The 23,960-nt window shown below is 44.1% G+C and overlaps 1 protein-coding gene across 3 annotated transcripts in view; it reads left to right on the forward strand.

Annotated features, from left to right (window-relative positions):
• TBCD (tubulin folding cofactor D) overlaps positions 1-23,960 on the forward strand; it is a 181,980-nt gene that overhangs the window by 133,213 nt on the left and 24,807 nt on the right. For all 3 annotated transcript variants that reach the window (XM_085861145.1, XM_085861146.1, XM_085861147.1), the window contains 9 exons: positions 6,736-6,765; positions 7,434-7,519; positions 11,836-11,916; positions 12,142-12,215; positions 17,976-18,081; positions 18,210-18,270; positions 18,531-18,553; positions 19,023-19,054; positions 19,148-19,210. In XM_085861145.1, the coding sequence (XP_085717271.1) occupies positions 6,736-6,765; positions 7,434-7,519; positions 11,836-11,916; positions 12,142-12,215; positions 17,976-18,081; positions 18,210-18,270; positions 18,531-18,553; positions 19,023-19,054; positions 19,148-19,210 (556 nt within the window). The remainder of the gene's footprint in view (positions 1-6,735; positions 6,766-7,433; positions 7,520-11,835; positions 11,917-12,141; positions 12,216-17,975; positions 18,082-18,209; positions 18,271-18,530; positions 18,554-19,022; positions 19,055-19,147; positions 19,211-23,960) is intronic.

Raw genomic sequence — 23,960 nt, forward strand, 5'->3', positions numbered from 1 at the left:
CGAGGGAGAAAATAGATGGAGACGGACAAACAAAGGATGCAGGTAACAGTGAGGAGTAGGGAAGAATGCAGGAGGTGCACAAGATGGGTACAGAAACAAAATTTGGGGAGGGGGAGAGGGGAGTGGGATAAATGGTGGAAGAAAAGATCATGGTTTTGGATTCGGGGACGATCTGAGATGGTGGTGAACAGCTGCCTTGAAGACCTGGAGGGAAGAATGAGATTGAAGAGAATGTGGATGTTGGTTCCACAGTTGGGGGGGGGAAAAAACAGATGAGTGGTGGTGAGCAGTGACCCTGGATTTAGGTAGTTTCACCAGAAGGGGGCTTATAGTGGATTGTGTGTGTGCCCCGCAGAAACCTGGGAGGGGGGGAGGTACAAAGCATGGAAAGAGCAGAGCACGAAAATAACTCCTATATAGGGGTTATCAGCATAAGTGCATATGGACAAGTGACGCAGAGGTTTGAAACTAACTCGTGACAAATCACGGGCTGTGTTGTGAAGGCTTGTGATACCTGCCACTGCCCTCCCTTTGGCTTGGTTTATTTATTTTTTTATTTTCCTCCTCACGCTCTTTTTTTTTTTGCCCAGCCGAAATGGAGTACGTACTTGCTTGTGGATACATCCTCTGTACATTTGTACCGTGAGGTCTCTCACATGAATGGGAGTGTGTTGTGGATATGCAGAGGCATGGTTAAAGTATTGTCACAGTAAAGCATCGTTCACACGTGAAACGACAACAAAAGCATCAGATTATTTCGGATGTGATCACAGCACAACAGAAGTCGACGAACACCCATTTTCCTTATCTTCTGACAAGGCAGATGGTGGAAATGAAGATCATTCTCCTCCTTGCGCATCTTCAAAGAGCATCTGGAACCTATTTTGACGGAGTGGGTTCTAATGAGCTTCCATAATGAGTTGCTCGTTCTTCTCCTCCTCCATTCTGGTGCCAAAACGCACCTTGGGCAGATGTCGCATGATTGCCCAAGAGCCTTGAGAATTTTGATTCCAGCAAGCAAAGGTTTTATTTGCTCTGAATGTGATGACAACGACAATGGCCATCATTATCATTCTGCTGTGATGTCCTCCATTCCTGCAGAGACATGACAGAAGTAAATAGACACCATGATTTTAATAGAATTTATTTATTGAACATTTGAAGAACATTTGACCCATTTTAATACGTACACTAGTATTTGATATTCTTGCCATTTGCAGATTTCAATGCTTTTACTCTTTCAGACATAGAACAAACGAGTTCTGAAATCTTCTCTTGTGAGATTTCTGCCCAGACTTCCCACAAACGGGTTGGCAATTCTGCCCGTGATGTTGGTTTCCTGGACTTTTTCCACACAGCTCGATCCAATATGGCCCAGAGGTGTTCATTGGGATTCATGTCAGGAGACTGACTTGTCCATGAAAGTTGCTTGATCCCATTTCTGTCCAGCCATTCTTTGGTCTTTTTCACAGTGTAGCATGGAGCTCCATCTCCCATGAACAGTATTGTATTTGATCTGACCAGTGGAGAAGACGAGGGAGACGTCCATCCTCAAGGATAGAAATGTATATCTAATCGTAGTGTTGATGTTGCCAACACACTCCACAAGCTCTGACCGACGAGCGCTCCAGATTGCTCCCCACACCATCACTGAAAAACCGCCGTGTTTGATGGTTGGCTGCAATCAATTCAAAGAGAACTCTTCACTGGGAAGTCTCCAGACCCATACGCATCCACTGTCAGAAAATTGTGCAAATTGCGACTCATCTGAAAAAATGACAGTTTGCCAAAAATCCAAGGGTCTGGTGGCCATCTCGTTAGCCCACTTCTTTCTTCTTTGAATGTTGGCTGGTCTAAGAAGAGGTTTTCTCTTTGTTGCTCTCCCATAGTAGCCCAGTTGATGAAGGTACCACATGGCAGTTCTTGAGCTAACCTGGACTTCTTCTACAACATCTGCTGCCTTGCAATGGGGGATTTTTCTCAATGGACCGCTTGACAGGTCGAAGACAACTTTCTGATGGCCCAGATCGACCAGAACGGGAAGCTGTTGATTCCTTGCCTTCGCTGGTGAATTGCCCAATCACCCAATTGACCGTAGAAAGCGGAATGCCAACGTTCTGAGCTATCTGACGCTGGCTGACTCCACCTTCGAAACGGCCAACAATTTGTCCTCTTTGAAAATCAGATATGCCATTTGCTTCCTGGGTTCGAGGCATAGTTAATTGTCATACAAGACCCAGGAACTCGTTTCTGTGAATAAATAGTCGAAGACTAGTACAAATCACTGAGTAAAACTGCGTTATACAGATTAAATGAATAAATTGAAGGTGTCTATTTACTTCTGTCATGTCTCTGTATACTTTGGAACAACTTTTATCGTTTTAGTTATCGTTATCGTCATTCTATGTGTGTCTGGGGCTTACGTGCCTTGTCACGCACGACATGATGTTGCGGTAAGTTGGTAGCATGGTGCTGCTGCTGGGATTCGTAAAAAATGTATGGATACCTGAGCTGCAACCCTCGGGACACATTGTGCATTGTGAGCTGTTGATATTTGTGTGGTGTGTTAAGCCGGCAAATCACCTCCCGGTTATTTGCAAAGCGGTGATACTTTGACAAACAAAAACTTTAAGGCCCATTTATCATTTTGGAGTTTCATATTTTGTTCTGTTTCATCCTGTAATGCCCCCCCCCCATCCCATCCTCCCCTCCCTGTCTCTGCTGTCCTGTTTTTCACGTTTTTGATTTATGTGTATGTCTTTGTGATAAATGTTTTTTGTTTTTTTAACATGATAGCTTAACAGTGTCAGAATTGAAACATATACACATACATACATACATACATACATACATACATACATACATATAATATATAATTGGCTAATGTTGTCTCTGTCTGTCTTTCTCACCCTGAAACACAGAAACACTCCTTGGGAAGAAAAATTTGCTTCAAATTCATCCAAACCTGTGAAATTCTTTTCTTTCAATCGGACAAAAAAATAATAATTTGAACCAGGGTGGCGTATAGGCAAAACACCGCTGCCTCGATGACTCCTGAAATTTATTTTCTTACCTGTTAATTAAGAAATATATAACCTCCCATTTTGAGCTCTTTCAACCAACCAAAGGTCTCCCTTTTTTATTATTATTAATTTTTTAATATCGTTGTCTTTTCACCATGAGCTTCTGATGGTTAATCGTCATCGTGAAGGCTGGCATTAGCGGACGGGTAAACGATACATGGAATCGACAGAACGTTGATCGAAGTACGGTATACGAACCGCTGTGGAAAGCAAGAGGAGCTGATGTTTTTGGCGTTATCCCTTTTTCGGAGGAAAAGAGGGACGTGATCGTTTTGGAAGGTTGATTACACTGAACAACAAATTTCAAAATTTTTTTTTTACTGGAGATGTGTAAAGTGATTAAGACTAATTTGGGTACGCTGATTTCAAAAATCATAACCGTTTTGCTGTATCACGTCAGGATTTTCAGGAACAGAAATATTCCCATTGCCTAGAAGTCAGGATTTCAATGAAATTTACATATGTCTTTAACATGTCTATTTCGTACAATTGTTGTTAACTTGTGTTATATTTCTTTCTTTCAGATAAAGATGAGTAGGCGTTCCTGTACCAATCATCCTGACAACTTCTGTTATGTCTGTGGTCGGTATCCCAAAAAAGATCAACAGCGAAGTATATCTACAGCAGTGAAAATGAAGGCCGCCTACTTTCACTACTTCGGGTGTAAGGTGGGGGACCAAGAACAGAGCTGGGCACCACACATCTGCTGCACAAGCTGTCACACAACCTTGACTCAGTGGTTGGTGGGCAAGCGCGCGAGCATGCCATTTGCGGTGCCCATGATATGGCGTGAGCCGCAGAATCATCATGATGATTGTTATTTCTGCTGCACAAGCTTCGCCGGCTTCAACAAGAAGAATAAAGGTCACATCAAGTACGCTGACTGCGTCTCTGCTCGTAAACCTGTGCCTCGTGATGACGAGAACCCCGTTCCAACACCTCCAGCTGATCAGAACATAGCTGTAAGCAGTGGTGAAGAGGATGGTGATGATGAACCTTTTGAACCCGACACTCAAGAATCACACCTTCTGAACCAGGGAGACTTAAATGATCTTGTAAGAGATCTCTCGCTGTCAAAGGCGAAGGCAGAGCTGCTTGGATCAAGGCTGCAGCAGTGGAATCTACTTGAACCTAACACCAAGATATCCTTGTTCAGAGCACGTCACAGAGACATGGCTGAGTTCTTTGAGATGGAAGACACGATGACATTCTGCAGTGACATCAACGGTCTGTTGAAAGAACTTGGGTGTGATCACGATCCTGCAGACTGGCGCCTCTTCATCGACTCGGGGAAGAACAGCTTGAAGGTTGTTTTGCTCCACAATGGCAACGAGAAACCATCAGTCCCACTGGCTCACGCGTTCGGCATGACAGAGACCTATGAGACTATGCGGCAGCTGCTTGATTCCATCAAGTACAATGACATCAACTGGCACATCTGCGGAGACTTGAAAGTGGTGGCGGTGTTGTTAGGGCTGCAGTCAGGCTACACGAAATACATGTGCTTCCTTTGTCTCTGGGATAGCAGAGACGACAAGAATCACTGGACGAAGAAAGATTGGGAAGAGCGAAAAGAGCATGTACCTGGTCGACACAACGTGAAGCATGTCGCCCTTGTCGACCCAGCCAAGGTTTTCCTTCCACCACTCCACATAAAGCTCGGCTTGATGAAAAGTTTTGGATGGGCAATGGATCTGAATGGGCGTGGGTTTTTATACCTCAAGGAAAAGTTTGGCAACACCTTGTCGGAGGCCAAGATCAAGGCTGGTGTCTTTGTTGGACCGCAAATCCGACAGATTATGAAGGACGAAACTTTTCCGACAACTCTAAACCCCAAAGAGCTGGCAGCGTGGAGGAGCTTCAAAGCTGTGACGGACAACTTCTTGGGGAACGAGCGCGCGGACAACTATGAAGAAATAGTGCAGCAGCTGCTGGAGTCCTTCAGGAAACTTGGCTCCAGGATGTCCCTGAAAATCCATTTCCTACACCAGCACCTGAACTTCTTCCCTGACAACTTGGGAGCAGTCTCGGACGAGCACGGCGAGCTATTCCACCAGGAGATTTCACTCATGGAGACGCGTTACCAAGGGCGGCATAACCCGAACATGATGGGCGATTTCTGCTGGTTCCTGCATCGTGAAACTGACACAGAGCAGCACAAACGCAAAGCCAAATGCCTAAAGCATTTTTAATTACATTCTAGTGGAGTTTTTCTGTAATTTCTATAATTTTGAAGCATTCATGATGAAATAAATGAATAAATGAATTTTTGTAAATTTCATTGAAATCCTGACTTCTAGGCAATGGGAATATTTCTGTTCCTGAAAATCCTGACGTGATACAGCAAAACGGTTATGATTTTTGAAATCAGCGTACCCAAATTAGTCTAAATCACTTTACACATCTCCAGTAAAAAATTTTTGTTGTTCAGTGTTATACGTTCGGAATGAGTCTTCAGAGTTACCTGAAGGATCAGGGTGCACGTTGGGTATGACTGACTCATTTTGACACCTCAAGAGAAGGAGAGGCAGGGTTAATTGAGGAATTCAAAGTTCATTGGATTGGGAGAAAAGGGGGATAATGACAAAACAAACAAGAAGTGGGAAAAAAAATTAAATAGTGGAGTGGGAGACAAAAAGGTGATTAAAAACGAGAGAGAAAGAGAGAGAGAGAGGAAGAGGAAGAAGACAAAGTGGGCAGGAAGTGAAGAGGAAAAGGACAGGTGAGATAGGTAAAATAAAATAAAAGAGGAATAAAATCAGAGAGTAGGAAACAGATTGAAAAGTTGTAAAAGACAAGGAAGAGGTGAAAATGAATGAAAAGTGCCCAGTGATTTCGGGTGCAACTTGGACTGACCAGTGAAATGAGATGGAGACTTGATTCCTTTGGTACCAGGTCTCTTCGGAGAATCCTTGGCTATCACTGGTCGGAATTTGTGTCCAACGAGCGGTTGATGAGAGAGACTCAAATGAGATTTGTTACCTACATTGTCCGTGAGCGTCGGCTACGGCTGTATGGACATGTGGCTCGTTTTCCTGACGCTGATCCTGCTCATCAGATTCTCTCAGCGAGGGAGTCTCGTGAGTAGAGGAGGTCAATGGGCCGACCACGTGCCTCATGGTTTCAGCAGGTTGATCAGCATCTCAAGGAGATGGGGATGGCCAGACGGAGGCCCCTGGAGTACCGACCGGGGGAAAGTGGACGCAGTGACGCGCTGCTCCGGCACATGCTCCCATACCTGACCTGATTTTTGTGGGGAGCCAACTTACCGATCCTGAAGACGAGGCTTCATTCTTTACGCGTCCGACCGTCAGTAGTGCTGAAATGGAGAAATTTATGGAAATTTTGAAATGAACAAGTTATTTTTGTGCCGAAACACCTGTACAATTCCAACATGCGGGGAATGCGTGGAAATTGCTCAACCGCTCACACAGTTATGAATTGTGATTTATAAGGACGCTGTTCGTGATGCCTGTTTCGTTCGTTATTTGGATTTCTGTGCGATTTGTCCGCCAAGTGTGTGGGCAATGCACATTGCAGCACTCTGAGGAACAAGCCCAGCACCATGCCCAATGCATACCCGTTGATACTAAATGTAAAGCTCACATTATGTTGCTCACCATCCTGATGTTGCTGTTCGTATTTTTTTCAGGCTGCTTTCCAAGAGAACGTTGGCCGACAGGTGAGTCGCCCTGCTAGTCAGGACTTTGAAAAAAAAAAAATTGTCATCTATAATGACTTTAACGAGTCTTAAAACAAATCCTGAAATCATTTACACATATGTACATCATTCCTGTTGAACCACATCTTGAGCTTTAATTTGTGCTCCTTGTAATGTGGAGGTTGGTGTTGATTGTCGCCTCTTGTTAATACCTGTCTTTTGTGGCACCATTGAGGTTGGTTAGAGATTCTTTTGGAAAGAATCAAGAGGTCGGAATGTGCCCAAAGTATGACGCACAATGGCCGACTCTTTTATAAAGGTGCAGTCGGTCATTATACGTCCACGAGTAAGTGCTGCAGATGGGATGGCTGGATTAAAATCCATGTACCTTCCTGTAAAATTCCTCGACCTGCAGGCAATGAACCAGGACAGTTTTTTTTTAGTCGTTTTGTATCCTCGATTAGACGACTGGACAGGATTAAAGACTAAAGCCTGTGATTAAAGCTAACCTGCAATTGTAGGCCAGATATTGAACTGGCTTTGTAAAAGGCGGAGGCAGAATTAGCTTGAAGATGTTAAGTCGTGCAAACTTCCATCGAGCTTCACTGGTAATTTTGTCTCGTGTTTGTCATGATTTAAGAATAAGTAAACCAACCCGTAAATGAGTGATGTCACATTAATCTTTCCAGGGCACATTTCCACATGGTATTGATTTGGTGACTTCTCTCGACTACTTTGCGGCTGCAACGATAACCAACAACTATCTAAACATAAGGTAAGCTTGGATCCCTTGCCTTGATGTGTGTAATTGAATACAAATCGGTAGCACGCACCGTGTTTTCATTCGAGCAAGCCACATGCTGTGATTATTAATCTCCTATATATATATATATATATATATATATATATATATATATATATATATATATATATATATATATATATATATATATATATATATATATATATATATATATATATATATATATATATATATATATATATATATATATATATGTTCGATCATCATTATCCTTTGAAAGAATCATTCAACAGCTGAACACATTTCTTATTGTTGTGCTGCCATTCATTTGCGTTTCCTATTGAATTAAAAGATCGTTGTAATTGCGTTGTGTTTTCACCTCTGTCTGTCTTTCTGTGAGCAGGTTATCTCAAAAAGTTGTGGGCGGATTCGGACGAAATTTTTTGTGCAGGTTCAGTGTCTGACAAGGCCGAATTGATTTGATTTTGGTGAAGATCCAGATCCGAGAATATTTTAAACTTTTGTTCAGTGATTCTTCACCATTGAGAAGTGGGCCAAATACAATAGATAGCATGATGTTTCAAAAATGTATGGACGGATAATGTCAAAACTTTATGGATGAGTTGGTAGTTGACAAGAACAAGCCGATTCCATTTTGGTTCAGGTCCGGATCGAGATCCGGCCCATCAGTGGGACACAACACGTAAACTGTTTAGCCTCATGGAGATATGCACTCGACCAAGTCCCATTCCAGTTTCAAAAATGTTATGCTGTGATTGAAGCAAGTTACAAGTTCGAAATGAACATTTGTATTTTGGGACATCCTGCAAGCCGAGTTTATAACATTTGCAACGGTTCCCGGCAAAGTGCTGAAGGCAAATCGCTGATATGTAAGAACATATTCGAGTTTTTGGCATGAACCAGACTGACTTCCTCTGTGCCTTAACCTTTGAAAATATACATGCACAAGAAGAACTCAAGATCTAATGAATTGTTGCGACTCATAATGACTTGCATCATCAATGATCTCCATGACCTGAACAAAGGGAGTAACACTTGTCAAGGATTATATTTACAATGACCCAACCAACAAAACTCACTTATCAATGTCATAATTGCAGAATCTTTTGAAATGATTTTTCTCTGTAATAGATTCAGTTCACTTTGTGCATCCTTGAACTCACAAAGTGCATTGATATTTGGATTCCTTCGAAAATATATTTAACAGCATCATTATGAACAGAGGTAAAACGGCAATCAGTCGAGCGCATACCTCTGCCAGGCTGATTACTTTACATTTTGTATCTCACTGATAGGCCGTATCTGGATTCGGACCTGAAGTAAAATCTAATCGGCTTGTTCGTGTCACCTCACCAACTCATCCACCAGGTTTTGTCTGAATCCGTCCATAAGTTTTTGAAATATCGTGGTTATATATAGGTGGTCCCCACTGTCCGTCGGGGTTGCGTCCCTGAAAAAAATCGCAACTTGTGAAACTACGAATAGCGGGTAATCTTTCCTCCAGGATTAATGTAATTAGGGGTTGGGGGGAGATACATTTTTGAGGCATGTACAGCACCACTTGACTTATCTAAAAACCACAACATACATATGTAGCATACACAAACAAGAAAAATAAATCGATCTTCAACATACGCTTCGCAGTAATTGTTTCAAAAGCCGAGTTTACTTTTATTCTTACCTTGGAAAGTGGACTGGTTGGGCTTGCTGGGGCTGAGTGGTGGAAGTGGAGAGGTGAGAGTGAGGCGTAGGAGGATGGAGACTTGGACCGAAGTGGAATGTCATCCACTGCCATCTCTTCATCCAAAAAGATGTCGCTATCCCCCCCCCCCCTCATCGACACCTGCAGGCATTGCAACAGCTGTTGCAATGGTGTCTATATTCTTTTCGAGACCTGAAGGTCCTGGATTTTCCTGCTTGTCACCACAAATCTTGGCATCATAAATCTCTTTATAGCACGACAAGCTATCAGTTACGAGATGTGCAATCTTGGCAAAGCGATTTGCTAAATGGCCATGAGACCTAAGAGTGTCGATCATCTCATCTGCAAGGTTGAAAACGTGTCGAAGACACTTCTTGGTGAGGCTCTTGTATTCCTTCTGTGCCTTATCATTGTTGTCGGTGTCCTTACTCACCACCTCAGACGCGAGCCTATGTAGCTCAGCCGAGTCTTCCTTAATTCGAGGCTGTGAGTGGAGCGAGAATAACTCCTCCACATAGTTTTATTTGACGTTGTCAAAGCCCACCTCCCTCGCGAGCATCATGCACTCCTTGCATATGGTGGTCTTTTGAAAACCCACAAAGTCGTTCACTGCTGCAGGGTAGATTTTCTTCCATGTGCTGTTCATGTAATGAACAGTTATTTCTTCCCATGATGCACCAATGTTATTCAGTGCATCCATGATGATGTATTTCTTCCAGAACTCTTGCATTGTAGGTTTTCCTTCACTGTCTGCTTCATGGATGAGTGTCTTGAATGTCCTTCATAAACTTGAAGTTCGCTGTTACGCCCTGGTCCATAGGTTGGATAAGCGACGTAGTCCTTGGTGGCATGAACACGACTTTAATGTTTGGGCATAAAGCTTCATAGTCGAAGTTGTGCCCACAGGCGTTGTTCACTGGAAAGAGAATCTTGAAGGTAAGATGTTTATCTTCACACTATTTCGCCATTTCAGGAACAAAGTGATCCATGAACCAATCATGGAAAATTTTCCTTAAAAGCCATGCCTTTGGTTGCGACTTGCATGTGACCGGAAGACGAGACGACATCGTTTTTCATTGCTCGTGGGTTCTCGCTGTGGTACACGAGCAATGGTTTAAGCTTCTTGTTTCCAAAGGCATTGCTGCCTAACAAGTGTTTTGGGCGGTCTTTTGAAACCTGCGGAACTTCTTTCGTTGATGGAAATGAACGTTCTTGCTGGCATCAGCTTCCAATAAAGCCCCGTCTCATCTGCGTTAAGAGCTTGTCGAGCGTCGTATCTGCCTTCCTCAATTATTTCCCGCAACGTGTGTTGGAAAGTTTTTGGCTGTCCTCGGCGTCCGCACTCGCAGCCACACCCTGCATACGTACATTCTTAAATCTGAACCGTGACTGGAATCAGTAAATGCAGCCACGGCAAGCATTGAATGTTTCTTATTTACCCGTAGAGCTCTCTCCCTCCTTCTTCACGTGTTCATACAAGCTGAGAGCCTTCTGATGAATGAGGGTGAAGATTGTAGGCATATTCTTCATCTGCAGATCATCCAGCCACCCTTTCCATTTTCTTCATAGCATTGCTTCTCTGGCAAGTGATCTTGCAGAATACTGCGTCATAAGCTTAGCTTTTGGCATTATCTCGTCAGCCTTGTTGGGGATTATCACGCACGGTGGTCGGTGGTAATTCAAGATGGCGAGGGATATCCACAGTCCGTTCTCCACTTTTACTACGCTTAATCACGTCCACTTTGACATTGAGAGCCGCACTGCTTCGTTGCCTCTTGCGTTCACTGCTCGACTTTACACTGGTACTACACTTTTCGCTCATCGTGGTTAAAAGATTACAAGGATACAAGTACAACACGGTAAACTCGTGATGTATGTCCACAGCTTTGTACAGTATACACAGATTGGGGGGGGGGGGGGGAGCATCGTAGAGCATTGTGGGTAGCGAAGTGACGTGACGTCATGCCACTTGCGAGAGGCCATTCTCATGCTATGTGGAGGTGATTTCGATCCCCTCTGCTTCAGTTGGAAACCGACTTAAGTGCAAAACTATTCGACGGATAACGATTTTGTTTCCCCAATAAATCGACGACTTATAGCAGGGACCACCTATGTATTGTTTGCGTGTGTCTGTCTGTGTGTGGCACCATTTTTCTCAAAGATGGCCAAACGGATCTTCGTCAAACTTTGAGATTCATCAATGAGTGGCGGCGAATGTTTTAGACCAAACATTAAAGAAAATTATTATTGTTTTTTTATTTATTGTAGAAGGCAATCTGAAATGATCCCCGACCCCATTCCTTCGTGGGTGTAGGAAAGTGTTTTCGTCCCCCACAAGAAAATTGTAAAAAAATAAATAAATAAATAAATTTGAATTACTCAAAAACACTAAGTTTCAGCCGAATCTGTCCATAACTTTTTGAAATATCCTGCTCACAAACAAACAAACAAACAAACAAACAGGGGTGAAAACATAACCTCAACGACTGAACAAGCCTTTATTATTGCATTGTTCTTGTTCGGGTATTTGTGAGTTTCAAGTTCCGGTCATGAGATGTGTGGTTGGTTATTAATTTTGAGTTTAATTCATTAGCCTTCTTTGCAGCGTGTATGTGGCAGGATTTCCAGAGTACACTTTCCCCATCATAGATCACCTTGTAGAAAAGAAGATGATTCACCTGGACAGGTATGAGATATTTACGTATAGGTTGACAGGGATTGATGTGATTTATTGTGACATTTAAGTTTTTACTGTTAGTTTAAAGTGATTCTCCAAATCTTCATTTAAAATTAAAATTTGTTGGGGGGAGGGAAGACCAAATCACATTGGAGGAAAATGTTTGATTGATCGTCGTGCACAGTTTGTTACAAAGACCATGGTGTTGCAGCAGCTCTTTACTTTGTACTGCAGTGCGATTTGCCGACTTGCATCGAAAGCCCTGCATAACCTTACGCCCAAAGCACCCACGTACATGGCAGACGTCAGTAAGTTTGTGCACCAGGTGGGGAGATCCCTCTCTTTGTAGATGTACCAAAGACAATAACCTCTAAGGGGAGCGTTCTCTCTCTTTCGAGTGCAGCCTCACGGCTGCTGGTTGCATCATTGGTTAGGGACGCAGCTATGCCACTGATACGATGTCCCTATTACCAGTACACTGGTACTCATTTTGCCGATCTCGGAAGGATGACAGGCAGAGTCAATCCTACCTGGTATTAATTCAACAGCTGAGTGTGATTCGAACTCAAGATCCTCGGATCCCAAGTTAGCCACCCTAACCACTAAGCCAACACCAGGCTTTAAGGAGAGCTAATCATAGCATTGAGCATGAGTAGTGTGAAAAATTTGGTCTTCTGGCTTATCTCGTCGTCAGCCCGACAAGGGGAGCATTCGAGCACACTTTAGCTCACCCCCTACTCGTATTGACAAACAATGAAGCTTTGTGAAGGCAATATAGAACTTTGGTGGCTATTTAATAAATGAACTAGAACGGGCATTCAGTAGAGCACATACCTTCGCCAACGCTACATTTTGCCTCCCCCCCCCCAGAAACCGTTGATAGTGAGGGTATTTAATCCCATACCACATCTGCCATCTCATCTGTGTTATATTATGATGGCTTAAAAACATTAAATTGCCTGCTGTTTGACACTGATTCACGTACATTGTACAATTTCTGTATTAACTCCCTGACCTTTTTGGGTGTCGGTGTCAAGTCAATCTGATGACAACTGGTCACATTATAAGAAATTATTTTCGGGCATTAAGCACACACGAGTTTCTGTTTTTCTAAATAAGTTATTTATTGTGAACAAACAAACATTCATTTTCAGAAAGTATGACATCTGAAAGTACTAATTCAGCTGTGTGTACTATATGTAGAGCGTATGACATTAGCTAGTTGCACAATAGGGGGTTGAAGTACTATTGATAAATAGAACTATAAGTTGTGAAATACGCCTCTCCTGGTGCCAAAGTCCCATTGGTTTGCATGGAGAGAACTATGTTTTTGCCTGCTAATCCGTTTTTATTACCTGCATCCTTACAACTGTAAAATGTGCATATCTTTTATTTTTTTAATATCTTCAAATTGCACCAGCAGCCGAAAGCATCATGGCATATAAGAATGACACATTTGAAGCACACATCAGGTGATCGTGCTTTTTTTAGAATGGTTGACATCAGCCGGTTGTGGTTGCGCAATCCAAAAGTAATAAATCAGCTGGCTCCTAATTTATAAAAAGGACCATTTTTTTTGTTTAGTGTGTGTACGTGCAATTAAGGTATGCACATTTTGTAAGTTCAGTGACACCCCCCCCCCCCCCCAATGCTTTAAACTCACCAATAAAGTCACTGTCAAATATTACACATCACAAGATAGGGAATTGAATTCTAAACATTTTGAATCTATTTACATGCAAATTGTATAAGAATTGACCGCGTTATGATAATAAAGGTCATTGACCCCCCTGACCTTTGACCCAAACCGCTAACAAAGGTAATGACGTCATTGTGTCATATCGTATCGTATATCACAAGATTGGGCATTGAATTCACAACATTTTGGCATTGGTTGCATGCAAATTGGATAAAAATCGACCGCACGATGGCAAAATGACGATTTTGACCTTTTCATGACTTCAACCTTGACCTTTGTACTCTTCATTTTGTAATTGGTATTAGAGTGTGGGGAACAGAACAGTCAACATTTTGGTGTTGGTTTCATGCAAATCGGATAAGAATTGACCGTGTTATGACTAAAACCACACATTTTGCAATGCCGTGACCCCCCTGACCTTTGACTTCCAACCGCTAATAAGGGTTATTACGTCATTGTGTCATGTCACATATCACAAGATGGGGCATTGAATTCTGAACATTTTGGCATTAGTTGCATGCAAATTGGATACAAATTGACCACGCTATGGTAAAAAGACGATTTTGACCTTTTCATGACCTTGACCTTTGACCCGATCGCTCCCAAAATCTAATCAAATGGTCCTCGGATAATAACCAATCATCCCACCAAATTTGCTGCGATTCAGTTCAATACTTTGGGAGTTATGCGAATAACAAACAAACAAACACACATATTCACAAATAAATAAATACACAGCAATCAAAACAGAACCTTCGCAACAAAGTTTGCGAAAGTAAAAATGCACTTTTAATGCAACATCTAACTCTCTGTATACTTGTATGGGTGAAGAAATCCCTCAAACTTTATTTTTTATAATAACACTCGCATATATATTGTTACGGCTGTGGAAATTCGCAATACACCATAAAGAGTCCTCAGGTAAGATATCTCGATAGGTCCATGTGTAGTTAGCCCAAACCCGTTGTATAGAGGGAATTTATGTGATTCATAATTCAGGGAAGGTGATTCAGGGAAGGAGGAAGGGCAGCTCGCCGCCGATTGGTGGATGAACAGCGTGAGGCGGTCGGGGTGAGGGAACGACCCTTTTCAAGAACCTCTTCGAAGGAGGGTGGAGCCGAAAACAGGGCGGAGCCCCGCGCTATAAAGTACGAACACGGGCGGGGCGCCCTCTCTCTCTTCCTCCTCTCTCTTTCTCCACTTTCTTCCTCCTCCTCTTCCTCTTCGCTCGTCTGCGAGTGGGTGTTGCTGTTGGTGGTTCGTTCGTCTACGAGTTCTTCAGGGAGTTCTCCTACGAGTCCAGCTGGAGGGAGTCGAGTCGGCGCATCCTCGTCCTGGGCCCTGTCGCCGTCTACAGCGGGAGAGTGCGAGCCTTCTGCCAGGTGCCGGAAGCCCCGTTCGTGGCGCAGAGCGGCCACACGTGCCGGCGCGAGGTGCGAGTCGCAGACCACATCGGGGGAGGCTCGGATTCGAGGTCAAGGACGCGACGCTGGACGACGTGTGCAGGGAAGTGGTAACTTTCTCTTTTCCTTTGGGTTCATGTAAATGACTGTAGGTGGCGCCTGTCCTTGAAGTAAAACTGGTTAAGTGTTGCCGTGTGTCGGGTTTAGTCGGGACATCTCTTTTGCCTGTGATTGTGTGTACGTGCCATTTCTTGACTTGCTTTTGCTTTATTGTACATGATTATTGTGACTGTAAATACGTGCCTTCCATGCTGGTCTGCGTGTGCAATTAAACGTGCTTGTGTGAACTTGTTCCCCGTTTCGCTGCGTCCTTTCCTTCGTTTGAATTTCCATCTTGCATCACGTAAGGGGTTCGTAGTGGGTGTAAAACGCCCGGTAATTAATCGGAACCGTCAAGGCCGACGATAACACCGCTCGGTTATCACTGTAGCACGGAACGGACCGCTTAAGCAGTTCGTGTTCGGAGTCGGCCTGTGGCGTGGTACGATCACCCGGTCGACCACTCGCGCAGGTACTTAGGTAGATCGAATTTGGCGAGCAACCCTATCCTGCGCGGGTGGGCAATTGGCACGATCGTGGTGAGGTTAAACCCCCACCCGTGACTCGCTCCCGGCGTTGTTCCGAGAGGGTCACGACAGAATTGTCCGTCCGGTGGGCGACGTGCCGCGATTCGAGTTACGTGGCCGTTCGCACGCCGGCGGGCACGAATTCGCAACTATATATATGAATATAATGTTACACGTGGGGGGAGAGGAAGGGTCAGTTATTAGATTTAAGGTATAAGACCCTTTTGTGTATGAAGAGTATATAAGACTCTTGAACCCTGTATTGAGGACATTGATCGGGATAAGTCATCCTGTTTGTTGGTCATGCGCCATTTGGAGACTGCATCGTAACCTTTAGTAATTGGGAGTAAGGATACCTGTCACTTGTCTCCCATGTCAAATCGGCCAATGCTGGGTGATGTGGTGTGCTCCCTCTCAGTGTCCTCCCCTGCAGCTCGCCGTAATTGGTTTTGCCTCGAGGTGATTGGCCTACAGTGGCCTTGGTGAAAACGTGCCTGAGCGGTGGGCATTGACTTTCACTTCGGTGTGAGACTTGCCACGGATATTCATGCAGTCCGTGGTGTGCGTTAGACTCGGACCTTTTTTCTCTTGGTGCTGGAATGGGATGAGAGGATTCCCTCATATGCACTGTTAATCACAGGGGGCAAAATGCTGCCGATTACCTGTTTCCTGTTTTCCTGCCTCTGCTCCCTCTTGCTAGGTGGGGCATGGCGGAGACCACATCAACTTGCATGCAGGTTTCTAGCGATGCTCCGGCATCTGCTCCGCCACCACCCCCCCCTCCCTGCTGGTTTCACCCACCTTTGTAGATTATGCTCCCCCCTGCTTGGGCGACGCACTTAGCCCCTCCCCTCTGGCTGCTATTAGTCCGGGCGGGGCCCAATTTTACGGGTGAAGTTTTACCACCCACTGACCTGTCAATCAGATGGTCCTCTTTCTCTGTTTCCACCAGGACCAAAGCATTGCTTTTCCCACCCAAACTTGTGCCTGATGGCCTATCGGGTCACTTAAAAGTACATAAAACACCAATTACACGCATCAGGACATTAAAGATGGTTGTCAAGGAATGGCACTTTCAGACACATGACTTATCTTGCATCACAATTTAATTATCTGACACTTATTTTAGAACATTCATTATGGCAGATAACTACCCTAGCCTCAATAAGTAATTCCCACAACACTATGTACGTACGTACGTACACACACACACACACACTCACTCACTCACTCACTCACTCACTCAAGCCTGCGTGCATGTCTGTCTCCCTGTCATCTTTCCCATGCAAACTGTTTCTGCGATATTATTCAATAACTCCTGGAGGGATTACGTTGAGTTCATCACCTTGATAAACGACGAGTTTTAGGCCTCATGCCGAGTATAAAGCACATTCTTCCCTCGGGTGCCTTTTTCTCGTCAAATTAACAGCACTGTCATTCTGCAGAGTTGATCTCCGATGTGTTCGGTCTCCACATCGGCTGTGGTTGTGGTTGTTGAAGCGGTTTTGGTGGGGCCTTATGTGTGACAGTGAATGTTCGAGGGCTGTACTCTTTACATATATCCAGGGCGTCTCATGACTCGTCGAGAAACGTTTGTATGCTTCAACAAATCCTGGATGCGTCACCACGCTGGCACAGGATAATAGACGAGCTGATTTGGGCTTTCTGTTACAATAAACGGGCGAGATCTGTCGTTCAATTGGCAGGGATTTGTATTTAGTTCAGGGCGCCGGCGATAACTCGCGTACTCTTGAAGAAAGACACTGCAGGATCTTTAACATCCACAAAAGACCAGTGCCGGAACGTGGGTCCTACGACTTCACGTTCATCCGATGGACGGCACACACATTGATGGCCAGCCATGCAGGGAGGGTAGAGTAAGTGAGGTGTCTTTTTATTTTATTTTAAGCAGGTCGAGGTTCATGAAAGAGCTGGAACAATCAGAGCTTACAAGTAGGTTTTAGAATGTCGCGCGATCAAAGTGAAATGTGAAGCTTGTGAAAGGAATGTTAAAACTTTGTTGTATTGTTTTGATTTTTGTCAGATTCTTGTTAGAATTCACGAAAACCATAACCTAATGAAATTGAAATCCATGAAAGTGCCCTTTTCTTCCCACAGAGATACCATTATGTGATGTTAGGTATGCAAGATGTGTTTTACTTGATGAACATGTTGGAAGGTTTGCGATATGGATTTGTCCTCTCTATGAATTGAAAAGAGGAATTGCGAGGGAGAAAGCCACATGTGTATGTATAGGAATATAAAAACCTTTGTCTTACAAAGCAAGGCTGTCATTGATGAGGTTCGTTTTGAAAACATTTTCTCACTTTCGTTTAAAAGTCCTTCCCAGGCTGTTGCCGCTGACCTCGAGCTCTTATTTGAACACGCGATACGGTGCCGTGCTCTCCTGTTCTGAGATCACACATGCTCTTTCCAAGCTCGGCCGGTGAGGTTTCCTCCTCAAAACATCATGGATTTGCAGGTTATTTTGTTTGTATTAAATTATTGATCCACAGGGTGGTGTATCGAGTACCATTGACTCTGTGACGGTGATTGAACGGTTTTCCTGTTTAGACCTTTAAGCGAGGTTTTGGCTGTTGAAACGATCCAAGGATTGAAGCATATCCACTACAATGTAAGCTTTACCGATCTTTACTTTCTTTTAGCTTGGCTGGTCAAAGTGCTTCCAAAAGTCCGTTGTTTGCGGCTCGATATTGATTTCATGCACCCATAATTTGTTATGCAATGGACCGAGGCCGACCGGTTTGTCGTGCAAGTGCGGACGGGGGTGGCGTGTTAGGGGTCTGCCTAGCCATCTTGCTGGTTGGAACATCTCTGGTTGGTGGACTGATGGCCTTGCTTTTTTCTCATTTTGTGTGTGCTTGTGTCCAACAGCTGCAGGCGAACAAGCGGTACAGGTGAGACCATCCTATCCCGTCCCCGTCCCCCCCCCTTTTATTTCTTTATTTTATTAAAAAAAGGTTTTTCTTTGTTTTCCATCTCATCTTGCCATTTTATACAGTCATCTTATATATTATTTCCGAGTTGTGGTTTCATGTCGCACCATCTTCGACTTTGTTCTGCGCTCGAGTAACGTGATATTCGGCTTACATTATCTCAAAGACCATATGAGGTGCATGGTACAAAAAAAGTAAATAAAATGGTTCTGAAACAGTGACATCGTATTCCACTTACTGCATTAAAGTAAAATTACTACTGATACTCTGCATCAGTTCCTTTCTCAAACACACCCACCCCAACATGTCGCGCAGAGCGCGGGTTATGCTAGTTGTGATTATAACCCCCATTTATGACGTTAAAATTTTTTTTTAATAAATCTTTGATCTTTATCCCTCTTTCCTCACACCTTAACATTCTACGATGCAGAGGGCTCGCTGGAATGCTGATGAGACCAGCCGGTGAGCGACCATTGAGTTGTGTGCGTTCATTTTGCAAATCTCGATTCGCTTTTTTATTTCAATTTATTTGCTTTTATGACTTTATCTTTCCAGTCTGCAGTCTGATCGAAAAGCTCTCCCTCTCCCACATTCCATTTAAAAATGATGCCATCGTGGGTAAGTACCCTAGTTTAAAGTCCTTTGCACACTGTAGTTTCATCCACATCTGCCTACACCTTCCCCCGAATATTTTTCTTTGCTACAGTTCTCCATGTCTTCTATTAGCTTTGCTAGTTTTGTCTTGACTATTGTCATTGTTACCACGCGCATTGCGAAGTGAAAAGCCGCGTTAAACAATTAATTAACTTTGTCTGTCTGTCTCTGTCTTCAAATGTCAGTTTATAATTTGAAGAACATCTTAATTTCAATTGAATGTTACATTTTGAACACTAATCGGAATCTGAATCGGACAAAAAACCAGTCGTTTAGTAGAACTTTGGCTCTGAATTCATCCCAATCGCTCGTGCGCAAAGATAATATTTTTACCCTGTCTGCCTGTCCAGCAGTGAAACAAAATTGAAAATCATTACAAACAGGAAACACTGTTTTTAGGGACATCATAAAGGACACAAACAACAGGCACGAAGAACTAATGTAACATGTCAAATAAGCTAGTGTAAAAGATGCTGCATCAATGGCGGTAAACTTCCGAAATTTTTTTTCTTCTATAACCTTCAAAACTTTGATTTTATTTCAATGTAATTACATACTTGAACACCGCAGAACACAAATCGCCTTTTTGTCACTTTCAAAACCCTTCTGTTTGGCAGGAGTTGGAAAAAAAATATTCATGCCCTGAGGGCAAAGTTACTTATGAGAATCAGCATTTACACCATCATACCCTGAGCGTAGAATAAGTTTAAGATTCTGACAAATATGGTGGTGCAGAGCACAATGTGGTTACCATCACACCTGTTATGGAAGGTTCACGAACATAGATCGTGCTCGGAAAAGTGAAGCAAGAGTTTTTAAAAGGCTCTTTCCGTGTCCCTTTTCTGAACACTGCGTGGGGTAAGGTGTTCTTTGAACTCTATTATTATTATTTTTTTTTTTCCTGTCGATCATATTTTTTCACCACCCTTTGCCAGTCTATTTGTCATCAAACTCATCGATCCGAGATTTCCACGAAGCTCTGCTCATCTTTGAAAAACAGTGACCAAGATCAGTTTGAAAAGACTTCAGGGACTTCCGGTTCCGGGTTTGGAGCGTCACGAGGTCTCTTTAGGAGCTCTCTGCTGACGTTGTCAAAGTTAAGTTTCCGGTCGTTATTTGTCCCGTTTTAACTGTTTAATTTTCTCACCTACATGTTAATGTGTGTTCTTCGTTCGGTTTTGTTTCAAAAATCGTGCTATTTTGTGAGTTTTTGTCGACGTTCTTATCAGGTGTTTGAGGCCTTGGCTTGAGGCCCACCGGTTCCCCTCGGTGTTTGATCGTTTTTTTGTTTGTTTTTTTCTCCCCATTACCTTCAATTTCTGCCCTCCCCACTTTCGTAACATCCCCCATTCTCCCAACTAATCTCTCTATTTCTTATCTTCAAAAAAAAAAAACGCTAACCTTCTCCCGATTCTGCTTCTTCTTCTTCTTCATCACCTCTTGTTCCTCTTTTTCTTCCTCCTCTTCTTCTTCCTCTATTTTTTTCTACAACACTTCCATGACCTAATCTGTTGAAAACTTTCTCAAACATTAATAATAATAACAAAAACGATGCTTCTTCTTCCTCTCTCACACATGTGGTACTCTTTACTGTTTCATAATGCACTACTCTTCTGATATTTTAACAGACTGCTCTCATTTTGACCTCTCCTTCATACCTTGCCTAAAAAATCCAACTGTTACAGCTTTTCTTCTCTCCATTCTCTGAATTCGCCTTCATTGCATCCATCAAGAATTGTGTTAAATCGCATCTCTGACCTAAAACTTTAAAAAACCACAGTTTGCTTTGAATGTTCACTTTCCATAAACCATTCTTTTTTTCCAACTTCAGTGCCAACTCACCCCTCTCACCCCTCACTCTCACTCTCAAAGTAACCATCCCACTCTTCTCCCTCCAAGCCTCCCTCTCACCTCTCTCAAAAATCCCCCCCTCACCTTTCTCCCACCTTCCCCCTCACTCATCCTCAAAGTTGCCCCCCTTCTCATCCACTAAGTGGCCTCTTTCCACTGTCCTCTCACCTTCATCTCTTCACTCCACCTCCTCAAATCCTCAACTGCCTTCTTCCCCCTTTCTTGTCACCCCTCTCCCCCAGCACCACAGAGCCTTTTCTCCTCATTCGACCCCTCCCCTAGCTATTCTGCAACCCCCCGCACTCTTTCAACAACCCTCCTTACCTCCCCCTCGTCCCTTGTCCGACCCTCCCCCTTCCCCCACCCCCTGCACCCAAAGCCTCCTCCCCTACCTCTTCATTAATAGTGTGGACCTCAAATATCCGGAGCCTTCGCTCAAACCTTTCAGATCTTTCCATGCAGGTTGCCACGAACAAACCAGACATCTGCCTAATAGAAACTTTCCTCTCCCAAGACGTGTCTGACTCCCAAGTATCTCTCCCCGGTTACTCCCTCCTCCGGTATGACAAACCTGAGCCTCGTCCTGGTGGAGGTGTTGCTCTCTTCATCAAAGACTCTATTTTTCACTCTCCTTGCACTGCTCTCACTCCCCCACAACCCCAGGAATACCTCTGGCTACGACTTCCACTCCACTCCCACCTCATGTTTATATGTGTACTGTACCATCCACCTAACAGTGATGACTCCATCTACACCTCACTATCCGAAAACATGGACCATCTTCTATCTTCTGATCCAAACTCTCTCTTCCTCTTATGTGGCGACTTCAATTGTCATCATGCCAGTTGGCGAGGTGTGGGTACCTCTCTCACCTGTCATGGCACCTCAGCAAAAGCTTTCTGCGACTCATTGGGACCGACTCAATCGGTCAACTTCCCGACCCGGATCTCAACCAATGGTACTCCATCTCTTCTGGATCTGATTTTGACAAATTTCCCTGACAATATCTGCTGCACTGCCTCCGCTCCAATCGGTTCTTCTGACCACGTCCTTGTTAAAGTGGACATCTCTCTGGCTGTTATCAGAGAACCACCTCACCGCCGTCGAGTCTGGCATTTCACTCAAGCCGACTGGCAGGGTCTCCGAGCAGCCATCAAACGTATAGACTGGTCTCCTATCACTACTTTCTCAAACATCAACTCATCCTGGGAATTCTTTCAAAGAAACTTGCTCTCCCTCATGCACAGATTTATCCCCTCTCGTCTTCAGTTGTCCTACCCTTCCTCCCGCCCTTGGTTTACTGAAGCTTGTGGCGAGGCAGTTGTCTTGAAACAACTTGACTTTGCCTCATGGAAAGCAAACTCAATTGAGGGCAATCTCAGTTCCTTTCACAAACCTCGGAACAAGTGTGTATCTACCCTCAGGAGAGCCAGAAAACAACATCTTTCTCATCTCAAGTCTGAACTCTCAAACCTCTCTCCCACCTCAAAATCCTGGTGACGTCTAATCAAATCTGTTTCTGGTGTATGTTCCCCCTCCATCCCCTCCCTTACATCAAATGGCCGCACTGCTGATACCGTATGTGAAAAAGCTGAATGTCTAAACTCGGTGTTTGCAGCTAAATCTTGTGTCCTAAACCCATCACTTTCTCTACCCACCTTACCCAGTCGCACCCAACTGTCCCTGGACTCTGTATCCTTTTCTCCTGACAAGGTGGAGAGCTTGCTTTCAAACCTCGATTCAGATTCTGCAACCGGTCCAGACGGCATCAGCCCACCTGTCCTCAAAGCTTGCTCTTCTGCTCTTGCTCACCCTCTCTCTGTTCTATTCACCCTCTCATTTGCTCAAGGTCATCTGCCATCTGCTTGGAAATCTGCAAACATCACTGCCCTGCATAAAAAAAGGTGCAAAAACAGATCCCTGCAACTACAGACCAATCAGCCTTCTCCCAATCATCAGCAAGGTGATGGAATCCATCATCGCTTCAGACATGAAATCCTTCCTCTTCTCCAATGGCTTTATTTCCGATCATCAATTTGGTTTCAGACCAGGTCACTCTACCCTGGATATGCTGCTTCTGCTCTCCCATCAATGGATGGAGGTCCTCAATGCCAGACAGGAAATCCGAGCCGTATCCCTGGACATATCACATGCTTTTGACACAGTCTGGCACCCTGCACTACTCACCAAACTCTCTTCCCATGGTATCCAAGGCCATCTCCACTCATGGCTCGCAGACTTCCTCTCCTGTCACAGTCAACGTGTGGCCCTAAATGGAGTTCTTTCATCCCCTCTTCCTCTCCAGGCTGGAGTTCCTCAAGGTAGCGTTCTGGGCCCTGTTCTTTTTCTGGTCTTCATCAATGATCTCTCCGACTCTCTGGAAAATCCTCTATTTCTCTTTGCTGATGACTCCACCTTCTGCCGTACCATCTGTCATCCCTCAGACTGGCAAGCAGCAGCTTCTTCACTCACTGCAGATCTGGATAAAATCACAAACTGGTCCAACACGTGGAACATGTCTTTCAATCCAGACAAATCTCACACTCTCACTATGTCTCTTCGAAAGGACCGTTTAGAACCCCCCCCCCCCCCCGATCCACTTTCTCAACAATCCTCTGGAAGAAGTCTTTTCTTTAAAGCTTCTGGGTCTCACTATCTGCCATGACCTTTCCTGGGAAAGTCACATTTCCAACCTCGCCTCCAAAGCCAGTCGCCGACTGGGAATCCTCCGTCGTGCAAAGTCCTTCCTCGGCCCTCCTGAGCTCCTGACCACTTACAAAGCTTTTGTCCATAGCCTGATGGAGTAGTGCTCTCCCCTCTGGGCTGGTGCTCCTGCCTCCCACTTTTCTCGGCTTCACGCTGT

This window comes from Eptatretus burgeri, chromosome 17, assembly GCF_056783735.1.
Source record: "Eptatretus burgeri isolate ZD-2024b chromosome 17, Ebu_testis_v1, whole genome shotgun sequence".
Lineage (NCBI taxonomy): Eukaryota > Metazoa > Chordata > Myxini > Myxiniformes > Myxinidae > Eptatretus > Eptatretus burgeri.